This window comes from Echinops telfairi, unplaced genomic scaffold (genome assembly GCF_000313985.2).
Source record: "Echinops telfairi isolate 266 unplaced genomic scaffold, ASM31398v2 ScPeMD7_3;HRSCAF=10, whole genome shotgun sequence".
Taxonomy (NCBI): Eukaryota; Metazoa; Chordata; class Mammalia; order Afrosoricida; family Tenrecidae; genus Echinops; species Echinops telfairi.
Window position 1 is genome coordinate 43794832 of NW_022103899.1, and position 13915 is coordinate 43808746.

At 40.0% G+C, this 13915-nt stretch overlaps 1 protein-coding gene across 1 annotated transcript; it reads left to right on the forward strand.

The window, feature by feature from the left end:
- The first annotated feature begins 261 nt into the window (after positions 1–261).
- On the forward strand, positions 262–699 carry LOC101655965 (protein BUD31 homolog). Its single transcript, XM_045296889.1, has one exon. It carries the CDS (start codon positions 262–264, stop codon positions 697–699), a length of 438 nt encoding a protein of 145 aa, XP_045152824.1.
- Positions 700–13915: the final 13216 nt, after the last annotated feature.

A 13915-nucleotide genomic window follows, 5' to 3' on the forward strand; every position in this document is an offset into this window, starting at 1 on the left:
GAGGAACTGTATGAAAGGGTCTCGGCCTTAGGAAGGTGGAGAACCACTCTCCTAGACAAATGATAAATGAGTTTTTGGCTTTAAAGATGGACTGAAATGTACACGCGGACTGCAATCAAAGAATCACTTTTAGATTCCAGCAGTCTGGCTATAACCAAGTAAAGACTCTTCTAAATTATCAAGAAAAAAAAATTCAACCAGAGTAGAGAAGTGGCGGTTGAAGGAAAGTGAGGTATTGTCAGGTGTTTGACTGCTTTGGTAATGCCTCAAGTAAACAGAAGCCAGAAAGCTCCTCCAGATGGCTTGGAGTTGATTAAATGTTGCTTTGATGAGATGGATCAGAAGCTGAGAGAAGTGGACACGGAGCCCCATGAGGGAAAGAGGAAGTGGAGGTCCCTGTGGCCCACCTTCAGGATCCACCATGAGAACACACGCAGTATCTTTGACTTCTTTTATAAGACGAGAGCCATGAGCTATGAGTATCGCATCAAAGAGGGCTATGCCAACAAGAACCTGATTGCAAAGTGGAAGAAGCAGAGCATTGAGAACCTGTGTTGTCTGAGCTGCATCCAGACCTGGGACACCAACTTTGGGATCAACTGCATCGGCTGGGTCCCCAAAAGCAAGTTTGAAGTGGGCCGGATCATCGAGTGCAGGCACTGCAGCTGCCGATGCCACTCTGGCTGGGCTCTCTGGTAGGAGCCCTTTCCATCCCAGACTTCAGACTTCACTGGTCAGCCTCCGTGGTGCTCTGGGGGAAACTGAGGACCTGGAAGGAAGTGCATGGGGTTTGCTTCCAGTACTCATGACCACAGGATTTGGCATGCCAATCCTAGTGTGAGGCACACCTCCACTGTCCTGAGACAATGGATAGTGCCCAGATGCGCATATTCTGCAGAAAGGGCATGTCTCCACATCCGCCCCTTGACAATATATAATTGTCTCCTACAAACTCCTGGCTCCTCACATATGCCATTAAAGGATACTTATCCCTCTAAAAGCGGTCAGCATCCTTTGTCTCATATTCTTAAGGAGCAATTCACATCATTTGTCTCTCACATACCTGATACTTCCTATGAAGTGTTCCCATAAAGGATAGTCAAGGGGAATTCACAGTCAGGATATTCAGGATTAAGACATTGCCCATTTCATTGTGTATGTATCAACAGGAGGTGTGTAGGCCAGATGGCTGTAAAACCCTATTGCTGAATAAACTTGACGCCTCAGCTCTAGCTAATGGAGGGAGGGTCCCCTGTGGGGGAAGAAAACTGAAAATAGACTAAGGTTAAAGAAAATCCTCCCAAAATATATCATAACCAAGCTACTGAACACCAAAGAAGAAATCTTGAAAATAGAGAAAAATCAACATATAAAAGGGAGCAATTCAAAAAAGAAGGGATTTCTCATCAGGAAACTTGGAGGTAAAAAGTCAGTGGGCTGAGTGAGCAAGAGAAATTAAAACAAAACAACCATTAATTCAGAATTTTTTACCCAGCAAAAAGATACTTTAGAAATGAAGCAGAAGGTCATTTTCAGATAAAGAAGATCTAAGAGAATTCATTGCTAGCAGAAATGCTAAAGAAAATTCTTCAGCCTGAAAGAACAAGATACACAATACTTGGGTATACAGGGGAAAAAGAAGAGTCTGAAGGCGGCCCAGGGGTCCTCATACTTTTTAAACTGGGGTTCAGTTCACTGTCCCTCAGACCTGTTGGAGGGCCAGACTATAGTTTTTAAAAAAAACTATGAACAAATTCCTATGCACACTGCATATATCTTATTTTGAAGTAAAAAAACAAGTGGGACAAAAACACCCGGCAGGCCAGATAAATGTCCTCGGCGGGCCACATGTGGCCCGCAGGCCGTAGTTTGAGAATGTCTCTGAACTATAAGTCATTATAAGTCAAGGTTCAATCAGTGAAGTATATCTAGTTTGAGGGATGGATACACAGACATATACATTCATATATTAGGGAGCTTTTAATTCCATTTTTCCAAGAACTTTTGAAGCCCCTTATATATATGATTAAATATATGTATAAAAGATATATAATATATAGTATACAACTGAATTATAATTGTTCAGGGAAGTCCATAGATGGTAGTGCAGCTAATTAGGAAGAGAAGATTATAGCAAAAGTGTAAACTAGAATCCCACCATTTTGAAGTCTCTGAGCTCAGGGATAGCCTAAGTTTTCTATTTCAGACTAAATTCTATATTGAAGGGTTTGCCCAGAATAATGTCTCTTTTTATAAATTTAAAGTAAACTGAATAAACTTGGTTGAAAATAAGGGAAGATGTATGTCAAGGTTGTATCTCTCATCATACGTATTCAAAATTTATTGTAGGCAAATAATCAAGTTGGATTATATGATTAAGAATGCAGCATCAAGATTGCAGCAAAGTTTATTAACAAAATGCAGATGACACAACCTTGCTTGCTGAACGTGAGGAGGACTGGAACACTTGGTGATGAAAATCAATGATTTCAACTTCAATATGGATTACAACTCAATATAAAGAAAACCAAATTCTCACAAACTGGACCTATAGGAACTATCATGATAAAGAGAAAATATTAAAGTTGTAAAGGATTTCATCTTGCTTGAATTCACAATCAATGCTCATGGTAGCAGCAGCCAAGAGATCAAAGGACACATTGCAGTAATTAAATCTGCTGCATAAGACCTCTTTAGAGCACTGAAAAACAAGGGAGTTACTTTGAGGACTAAAGTGTATCTGACCCAAACCATGTCATTGTCAATTGCCTCATATGCATATGAAGGTTGGACATTGAGTAAAAAAGACCATAGAATCCATGCACTTGATGTAGGGTGCTTAAGTACCATGGACTGCCAAGAGAACAACTAGGTCTCGCTTGGAAGGACAGCCAGAATGCTCTTTACAAGCAAGGAGGGAGAGAAGTCTCTCATACTTTGGATGTGTTGTCAGGAAAGACCAGTCTCTAGACAAACACATCATGCATAGTAGAGGAGCTGTGGAAAAGAGATAGACCCTCTACCAGGTAGATTCACACCAGGGCCAGTCCGAAGATCTCAGACATTACAACAACTGTGAGGATGGCACAGGACCCAGCAATGGTTGCTTCTGTTGTGCATGGGATTGCTGTGATGCAGAACAGAGTCACAGCACTTCACAGCAATGGCAACTTGTGATGGTTGGGTTCTATAGTCACAATTACAAAATCTCTTCATAACAGCACTTAAATCATTATTAGGTGAAATAACTGGCATTGTCGTTTAGCTAAGCCCAATCAACATCAAAAATGTCCCAGCATATCTAAGTAAATATAAAATGCTATTTTTAGTTTCTCTGCAGCTCTTTAAAATATTTATTGCTGATTAAACTAAAAAAGCAAATGGAGATTTCAATGTATAAAGCTATGCAAGTCCAAAAAAGTATTTCTATATATTTTTACTAGTACTCCAATTCATAAATACATGGCTTAACTCTACACAAAACTTATTTGAACATGTCATTAGTGTATGGCTACCGACAAGTTCTCTCAGGAATACATTAGGGTATCTTCGAAACAAAACAAAACACACAAAGGTTTGATCAAAAGAGTGCCTCCCAAGGTGCTCTGTTGAGTCCATTAAATTCCAGATTAATGGGTCAGATGAGAAGGTGATAGGAGCTGTTTGGAGGGAGCTGCAAGGAGGTGAACTTTTTCGAAGGACACAGAATGATCATGGAGGGCTTATAAGGAAGAAAACTGTCTTATAAGAAAAAGGGCAGGAAAGTCACACCAAGGACTGTTTCCATCACAAAAGGCCTGCTCAGTCATCAAGGTAGCCAGAATTGTCCTATGAAAACGTTGTTGGGAAACCTTAGCCCAACTACCCTATAGCCCCGATCTTGCCTCTTCAGACTTCTTTTCGACCTCAAAGCTCAAAAACAGTTTAAAGTGAGCATGAATCCCTGAAGGATGCCAAACAATGATTTGGACAGCATGTATTGTGAAGAGTGCAGAATTCTTCAGGAAATGGTTGCTGTTACTCGGTGCTGTCCACTTGGTCACAATACATCACTGCCACAACTACTCCTGGGTTTGGACACTCGGTTGTTACACTTTGTCAATGCATCTTGTTGGCTTTCTCTTTTTCATCGACTTGCTACTTTAACAAGCATAATGTCCTTCTCCTCCGGACTAGTTCTTCCTGACAACATCGTCAAAGTACATAAGACAATGTCTCCACATCTTCACTTTTAAAGAGTAATTTGGCTACATGTATGTTCATTCTTCTGGCAGTCCATAGTATGTTCATGGTCCAACATCATAATTAAAATGCATCCATTCTTCCCCTGTCTTCCTTATTCATTTACCAGCTTTGTCATACACATCAGATGGTTAAAAATACCCTGATTTTGGTCAGGTACCCCTTAGTCCTCAAAGCAATATCTTTTCTTTTTATCATTTTTAAGAGGCTTTTTGCAGTCAATTTGCCCAATGCCATATGGCTTTTGATTTTGCTGCTCCCAGAGGTATTGATTATAAATCCTATTAAAATGAAATCTTTGCTATCTTCAATCTTTTCTCCATTTATTATGATGTTGCTTATGGTCCAGTTTTAAGGACTGTTTTGTTCACATGAGGTGCAACCTGTACAGGAGGCTGTGCTCTTTGATCTTCATTAGTGTTTGTAATCGTCTACGGTGTCTGTAAGAAAGTCCTGTCATCTGCGTGTCCTTGGTTGTTAGTGAGCTCTTCTTCCATCTTCATGCTGTGTTCTTCATATGATCCACTTTCTTGGATTATTTGCTCAGCACAGAGATGGAATAAGCATCATACAACCCTGACACACCCTTTTCCTGATTTCAAAACAGTCAGTAGCCCCTTATTCAGTTCAAACAGCTGCCTCTTGATCTACATGCAAGTTCTAAATGAGCACAATTCAATATGCTGGAAGCCCCTTTCTTATCACATATTATGCCAAGTTGGTTGCAGTCCACACTCTGAAGGCCTTTTCATAGTCAGTCAAACACATGTAAACATCCTCTGATCTTCTATGCTTCTAGTCACGATCCATCTGATGCCAGTAATGACATCCTCCATTCTAAGTTCTCTTTTGAATGTGGGGTCCGTTTCTGAAAGCCCCCCTCTGGATGCACTGCTGCAACCATTCTTCAGCAGTGTTTTACTTGCATGTGACATTAATGACACTGATAATTAATTTTGTTAGGTCACCTTTCTTTGGAAGGGCACAAATATAAATTTCCTTCAGTGGGTTGGCCAGGTTGTAGTCTTCCAAATTTCTTAGAAGTGTTAGAGCAATAGAAACTCTGCCTTCAGAAGTGTATGGACATGGATCAAGATATGTTGAGAAACAGTAGCTTCACACTCTTGTATTTTTAAATAAAAATACTTTTAATTGAAAAAATATATTATTTGTTTAATAAAAGTTTCTATGGTTTTGGGGACAATATTTTTTGTCATTTCTTCACATAACACATTACAATTGTAATGTAAAGAATCAGTGCTATGGGGTTAAAGGACCTACGAGTTGCCAGGTTTCCATATTTTATATGAGTGACAACATTAACTCTTAATAGACTGTGAAAGCATATGTGAAAGCATTTGTAAGGAGAGAGAAAAATATCTAGAACAACCAATAAATATATATACAAAGATATATCGCTAAGTTTCATATATTATCTAAGTAAAATATTAAAAGATATATTTAAATAATCCCAAATGAGGTAGGAAAAGAACAGAAGATAAAAAAAGAGAATATAATAAAATAGCATATCTGAATTCAACAAAATCACAAATTTCAGTAAATAATAATTGTCTGAGCATTTCAATTAAAAGAGGTTGTCAGAGCAGATAAAAAGCAAGACTAACTCAAGCAGAAAGCAAATGTTTTGAGAATGATGACTGATGGCAGAAAATGAAAAAGCGTGCTTGATGCAACGGATGGATGTATGGATTGTGATAAGAGTTGTATGAACCCCCAATAAAATGATTTTTTTTAAAGACTAAAGCACATGTGTTAGGCTGGGTTGGTTAGAGAAAAAAAATTCAGTGACACTCATACGTATAAGAGAGAGCTTTATATAAAAATATAATTATGTATCATCAAAAGATAATTATATATCAAGCAAACATTCCAGCTCAGTCCCAATAAAGTCCATAAGTCCAATACTAGTCCATACATCCCTCTTCAGACTCACGAAGCCACATGCAATGATGCAGAACGCAGGAACGTCATCACCAGCCACCAGGTGCAAAGTCCCATGGATCCAATGGCACAATTCATCACAAGGCTCTGGCAGGTCTCCGAGTGACTCAATGATGAAGCAGAGAGAGTATGTGGTCTGCCTCCAGGGAGAAAGAGGAAGAGCCAGCCTCAGACAGTCTTCGGTCACGGTTGCCCTCCAATCAAGCTGTGGCCTGATTGGCAGGATAAACTCCACCTGCATGTTCCTATGGGAGCCATGTTGGCACCAAAAAACTTAATGACCACATCATTCAAATATACTGCCTATAGGAGACCAAGTTTTAAAATACAGACACATATAGTTCAAAAGTAAGTGAAAGCAGAATGATAGATCATATACACAGTAAACATTCGAAACAGAGTATAATAATATCAGATTAAATAGAATTCAATAAAAGGAGTGTGACTAGGAATAAATCTAAAAATGGGAACAGGGCAGAAAGGACAAGTCACATATGTAACTAATAATAGAGGCCCAAGTTAGGTGAATCAAAGCTTGACAGATTAGGAAAAAATGCTCACTACTAAGGAGCATTGCAGCTGTACTTTTTCCAACACAGATTTCTCCATTCTTCTAGCCATCCAATATTCTTCACCAGCACAATAAGTCAAATGCATCATTTTTCTTTGGTTTTTATATTCATTATTCAACTTTCACATGCCTATTTCAAATGAAACTCACCACCATCAAGTTAATTCTGACTCATAACATCCGCACAGGACAGGATGTCTGAGGCTGTAACTCTTTACAGAACAGAAAACCCACTTTTCTGTTGGTTTTTCTTTCTCCTACAGACTAGCTGGTTGCTTTGAACTGCTGACCTTGGGAATAGCAGCCCAACCCATACTCCACTCCATCACCAGAGCTCCTTTCGCCAGCAGACAGGACTATAGAAATGCCATGGCTTGACAGAGGCTGTTGTGCACTTTTGCCTTTTGACACTTGAAAGATGTCATTTGCAGCAAATTTGTCCAAGATGATGCTATTTGATTTCTTGACTGCTCCTTCATCCAAATTCTAAATTAAAGTAAATTCTTTTTTTGGTTGTTTGTTTTAAAATCATTTTACTGGGGGCTCATACAATTCGTATCACAATCCATACATACATCCATTGTGTCAAGCACATTTGTACATTTGTTGCCATCATCATTCTCAAAACATTTCTTTTCTACTTGAGCCCTTGGTATCAGCTCCTCATTTTCCCCTCCCTCCCTTTCCCCATTCCTCATGAACCCTTGATAATTCATAAATTATTATTATTTTGTCATGTCTTGCACTGCCAAAAGTAAATTCTTAACTTCAGGATTTTTGCCACTATCATGATTTTGCTTATTCTTCCAGGCATGAGAATTTTCCCTTTATACTGAAGTGTAATACATATTGATGTCCTTACGCTTCATCAATGAGCGCTTCAAAGTCCTCTTCACTTTCAGCAAGCAAGCCTGTCTCATATGCATAAACAGATTGTAATGAGCCTTCCTCCATTCATGACAGCGCAGCTTTCTTCACATAGATATTTTCACATCTCATTTGCTCAGCACACAGATTGAATAAAGACAGCGAAGGGATACTACATCGGTGCATATCTTTCCGGATTTTTAGCCATGCAGTTTTCCCTTGTACTTTCTGAACAACTGCCTCTTGGTCTATGTACAGGTACCATATGAGCTTGATTCCAGGATTCTCATTCTTCACAATGTTATCCACACAGTTGAATGCCTTTGTATAGCCAATAAAGCACAAGTAAATTTCCCTCTGGTATTCTCTGCTTTCAGACAAGATCCATCTGACGGATGCAATGATCTCTCTCAATCCATGTCCTCTTCTAAATCAGGCTTGAGTTTCTGGCAGTTTCCTGTTCAGTTACCTCTGCAACGATTTGGGGATTATCTTCAGCAAAAATTTACTTGTATGTGATATTAATGACTTTGTTCAGTAGATTGCTTGTTCTGATGGGTCACCATTCTTTGGAATGGACGTGAATATGGATCTCTTCCTGTCTTCTGGCCAGATAACTACCTTCCAAATTTCTTGGCAAAGATGTGTGGGCACCTCCAGCATTGCCTCTATTTGTTGAAACATCTCAGTTGTATTCTATAATTTCTGGAGTCTTGTTTTGTAGCAATATCTTCAGTGCAGTGCATACATCCTTCAATAAATCAGTTCTTGATCATATTCTACAACCTGAAATAGCTGAACGTGAACAAATACTTTTGGATATAGTGACTTTCTATTCTTCTCTTCTTATTTTGATTCAAAACGACCAATATCAATCCATTTCAGCTAACTGTTCACAAGGACATCATTTTTTTAAATCATTTTATTGGGGGCTCATACAACTCTTATCACAACCCACACATCCATCCATTGTGTCAAGCACATTTGTACATATACTAACATTATCATTTTCAAAATATTTTCTTTCTACTTGAGCCCTTAGTATCAGCCCCCCCTCCCCAACTCTCCCTCCCTCCTGAACCCTTGATAATTTGTTTTAAAATGTTTTCATGTCTTACACTGACCACTGTCCCCCTTCACCTTCTTTTCTGTTGTTTGTCCCCCTGAAATGGGGTTATATGTCGTTCATGGTGATCAGTTCCCTCTTTCTCCCCGCACCTTTCTCTTCCCCTCCTGGTATGGCTACTCTCATCATTGGTCCTGAGGGGTTTATCTTTCCTGGATTACCTGTGTTTCCAGCTCTTATCTGTACCAGTGTACATGCTCTGGTCTAGCTGGATTTGTAAGGCAGAATTGGGATCATGATGGTAGGGTAGGGGGGGAAGCCTTAAAGGACAGAAGAGTTGTATGTTTCTTGTATGTTTCATCAGTGCACCCTGATTGGCATTTCTCTTCCTTGTGACCATTGTATGGAAGACATCTTTTTTTTTCTTTTACCTTTTTTTCAAAAAAATAATTTTATTGGGGGCTCATACACTCTTATCACAATCCATACATACAGGAGGACATCAATTTTTATGTGTCCCATTTCATCTTTGACAAACTCCAATTTTTCTAGATTCATATTTCATACATTCCACATTCTGATCATTAATGAATGTTGTAGCTGCCCCTTCCCACTTCATGCTGCAGACTCAGCAAATTAAGATCCTGAAAACTTTTCTCCATCCATGTCATTAAGGTCAATTCTATTTTGAGTAGGCAGCTCTTCTCCATTCATATTTTGATTGACTTCCAACCTAAAGGTCTCATCTTCTGTCACTCTATCAGACAATATTCATAAAGTCTTCACTGGCTCTGTTGAACACAGCCCATCACAGGTGACCCTGATGGTATTTATCATACCTTTGATATAGCTTCCAGGATCACAGCAACACACAAATCACCACAATATGACAAACTGACAGATGAATTGTGATCTGAATTCATAGTCTATTTTAACACTTCCTTCTGAGCAATTGACATGACCCAACCATTCACACCATTGAGTCATTTCCTCTCACAGTGACACTGGAGGATAGAGTAGAACGTATTACTCCCTAAGGGTTCCAGGACTGCAAATCTCTGGAGAAGCAGACAGCTTCACCTTTCTCCTGCAAGGGACTGGTGGGGTTGAACTGTTCAACTTGCAGTTAACAGCCCACTGTGCAGCCTACTACATTACCAGGGCTCTGTCACTGATAGAACAACTAGATAGACAAAAATATCAGTAAAGTTGTACACTATATGCACATATCGGGACACCTATATCTAATTAATATTATGAAATAATACATGAAACAACAACAGAAAACATTTTTAAGAGAACATAGTGAATCCACCATAATATACCATAGGCTATGCTGTAAAACAAATGTCAATATGTTCAAAAGGATTGACATCACATAGAGTGCATCCTATGATCAAAACACCATCAAAGGAGATCTGGTGGCAATGTTGGGTAAGGTTTGGGCCACAAGATCAGTGGTTCAAATCCACCTGCTACTTCAAGAAAGAAAGATGAGGCATTCTGCTTCTATAAGAATTTAGCATTGCCCCATAGGGTTTCCTAGGTTCAAGCTTAACAGAAGCAGATCACCCATCTTTGTTTCCTCAGGGTCATTAGGTAGGTTTGCAATATTGGTCTGTTAATTAACAACTAAGTGCTTAATCAGTCTACAAAAAAAGAAAAGTAATCCCAAGGTAAATATAAGGATACAAATAGTTCATGTAATAGAAATTAAGGAAACTGAAAAAAATAGCTAATAGAGAAAATCAACAACATCAAAAGCAATTATTTAATAAGAACAAGAAAATTAACAAAGTCCTAGCTAGTTAGATCAAGAAAAAGGGGAGCTTGCCACCATATGGGGAATTTTTAAAATAATAATTTATCACCACAGATACTTCAGACAGTAAAGGGACAATAAAAGAATATGAGAACAACTTTGTGAATTATTTTACAGCTTAAATGAAAATGATGCATTTCTTGAAAAACACAATTTATCAAAATTAATACAAAAAGAAACAGAAAAGCTGAATTGCCTTGTATCAAATCAAGAAGTTTGATGGATTCTGAGAGACTCCTTGCCCCAAAGAACAAATAGACAAGAGATATGAGCAGGCCACGTCCAAGACAAGGGTTTCTAGCCCGATGCGCAGACGTTTGACTTCAGTAATAGCTCACTCTAGTTACTGAGCACTGTTGTGTCCCTTTTGGCTCACGTGGACCCCTGTGGGAGCTGCAGGAGCTCAAGACTGGAATCTCTGTAGACGCAAATATCCACATCTTTCTCCCATAGAGCTGACCGCTTGCTCGGCAACCGAACATTTAACTCTCGCACCACCTGGGTTTCTTCCGCAATAATTAGGAAAAAGCAAACATCTATGAGAAAACATTTCACTTATCAGATTGACAAAAATACCAGATGTGTACATAGCCTGGTAGATGAAATGGGGAGTGCAACTTGGCAGCATATGGAAATACCAGCAAGGCAGACAGTCAACCCCCTAGCTACTACACTACTAGGTGCATGACTTGAAAAACTCACACATTTGTACAAGGATGTCAGCAGAATCATTATGTATAGTAGGAAAATATTGGAAATAATCTTAGTGACCATCAAGAAGAAAATGTGATACCATTGTGGCATATTTACATATAGAATTCTAAATAACAGTCAGTACAAGAAAATGAGAGATGCATGTTCAATATGTATAAATCTTTCAAAGTTAAACAAAGAATCAAATTGCTGAATGGTATACAAATCATACCAATGATGTAATCCTTACTTGATATAAGCAATACTATGCAATTTCAGAAGACAGCTATTTTGGAAAGGATGATGGCAACACATGTACAATATGCTTAATAGAATTGATGTATGGAATGTTAAAAGAGCTGTAATAGCTCCTAATAAAATGATTTTTTTTAAAAGAAGAAGAAAGAGCGAATAGATACGTAAGAATAGAAATAATAAATATCAAAAGCTGAATACTGCTGTCTCCAGTGAGAAATAAGAGACGGGGATCAGAGATTACTATTCGTAATGTTTTCTTTTGAAGTTGGTCAGTAGCATCCAACACCATTGAATAGAATGTCCATTGTATCTTTATCTATGTCTGAAATATTCTGTAACTTTAAAAATGAAAAAGGAACTTGAGTCCCAAAATATGGCTGCTTGGCAAATAGAGGCTTCAGGCATCATTAGGGAGCAGGCGCCCTTGATGAATGCCCTCAACTGTTTTGACTTCTAGAGGGGCGGGCCGTGATTAAAGCTGCGATTAGGTGACTCACCATAATTATGTTTTGTTGAAATTGAATTTATTGAAGCATGAATCATTCGGCCCAATCCTTCCTAACTGCTCCAACACTGTGAACAGGAAGGATGGCGCAGGAGTTTTCCATGGAGGTCATTATAGAACGTGTGCATGTGTGCGTGCGTGCGTACGTGCATGTGTGCACTCACCTGCACACACTCACACCATTCTCACCTTGTAGAAAACCAGCCCCCCCGTATCGTGTCCTTTCTGGTGACATGGGGTGAACAAGGAACCTGCAGTTTCACAGTGGTTTCTGCTGCCTCCGACTCCCATGCATTTGTGAGCAACCACTGAATGCTAGCTGGCTCTTTGAGTGTCCCTGTGCTTCAGAACCCCCTTGCAAGAGTTATCAGGTCCCCAAAGCTGCTAAGTGGCAGATTTTATCCCTGTTCTGTCAACGAAGTCCTCGCACCATTTCATAGGCAACTCAGGGAGAACCTCAGAGCTGGGTGCCCACAGCAGAATTGTAACGTAAGTCAACATGGGTGCTCTGTGGAGGCAAACCCAGAGTGTAGCTCAGAGCCTCTCTCCCCATGGCTCATGCACCAGAGAGGAGTGGGGGTGGTGACAACTCTGGGCTTTTACACACTGTGAGTCACCCACCCTCTCACGCAGGGAAAGAGCCAGAGCCTTTCTCGTCTAGCGTGTGAAGATGGGGAAACGTTGCCCCTTGGTCATTGTCCATTTTATCTTTATGTAAGACACAAACAAATAAAATGAACTTGACCTATAGCAAGTTCAGTGGACATGAGTGAGTAGTAACCATTTTAACCATTTTGATATTAGCCATACAGGGTAGTGTTGTTAGCAACACTTGGCAGATGAGGATCCTGAGCCATTAGGAGATGAAGTAACCCACACACAGTCATTTAGCTAGTCAATGAGAAAGGCCAGTCACACTCTCAATCTGGCCCCAGATGCTAGGCTAAGACCTACTCCCCTATTTGCCTTCCCTGGGCAGGCACTGTGCTGAGTGCTCTGGAAATCTCTGACTTACTCCCCCAAATACTCCCTTTTGACGGATGAGAACACTAAGGCCAAGAGAGGTAAAAGTAACTTACTAAGATACAAGTAGTATGCTGCCAATCAGGATTTGGAGCTAGGTTGGCCTGGCTGCAGATCTCTCTCTCTTTCGGTTCAAACTAGCCCAGAGTGAAAACACCAGCCGCAAAGGAGCACACAGCCATGAGGAAGGACAGAAACGGCATAGCAAAAGTCAACCCCGTCCAGAGACAGCCCTCATTGCACAGTAGCTCCTAACCCCCTCATGCAACTCTGATTCAGACTTAGCTGGGACCACAGCGATCTTTTTCCTATTACTCCTTCTTCTTCTGCAGTAATCTCCAGCAATACATTCTTTAAGACATTGGTGATACCAGCTTTTTAAATATCTGGGGACTAAAGAAACCAAACAAAACCAAAAAGCCCTTTAGCTTCTATTAGAGTCAACTTGGAAGAGAGGGTAACATTTTTAAACCTACACTGTCAAATTTTGGAGGATTAACTATATGATAACTTTATCTCTGTGTGTGGACGCACGCTAGGCATTTGGGGAATCAGAGAGGCAACAACTCACTCCTCAACTTGCTAGTAGTCCCCCAAAGGGCTGTGCTCATCTTGGCCCACCAACCCTCGAGGACGATATCCCTGCTCAGAGCAGCCAATGCACAGAGAGGACCATTTGGCCGGCTCCACTACGAGACACAACATCCCTCCTTGACCCATAGTCCTAATGGGGACAACACTGGAAACACAGGGCAGGAATTGCGCCAGATCTGACCCCATCACACCAAAGCTAAACACTAAGGGTGTGCAACAGAACAGCAAGGGGAGCAGAACAAGGAAATCCTGAGGGAGTATCAAAAATAGACGTTGGGGCCAGGGCATGGCCCCCCATCAGATTCGACCAGA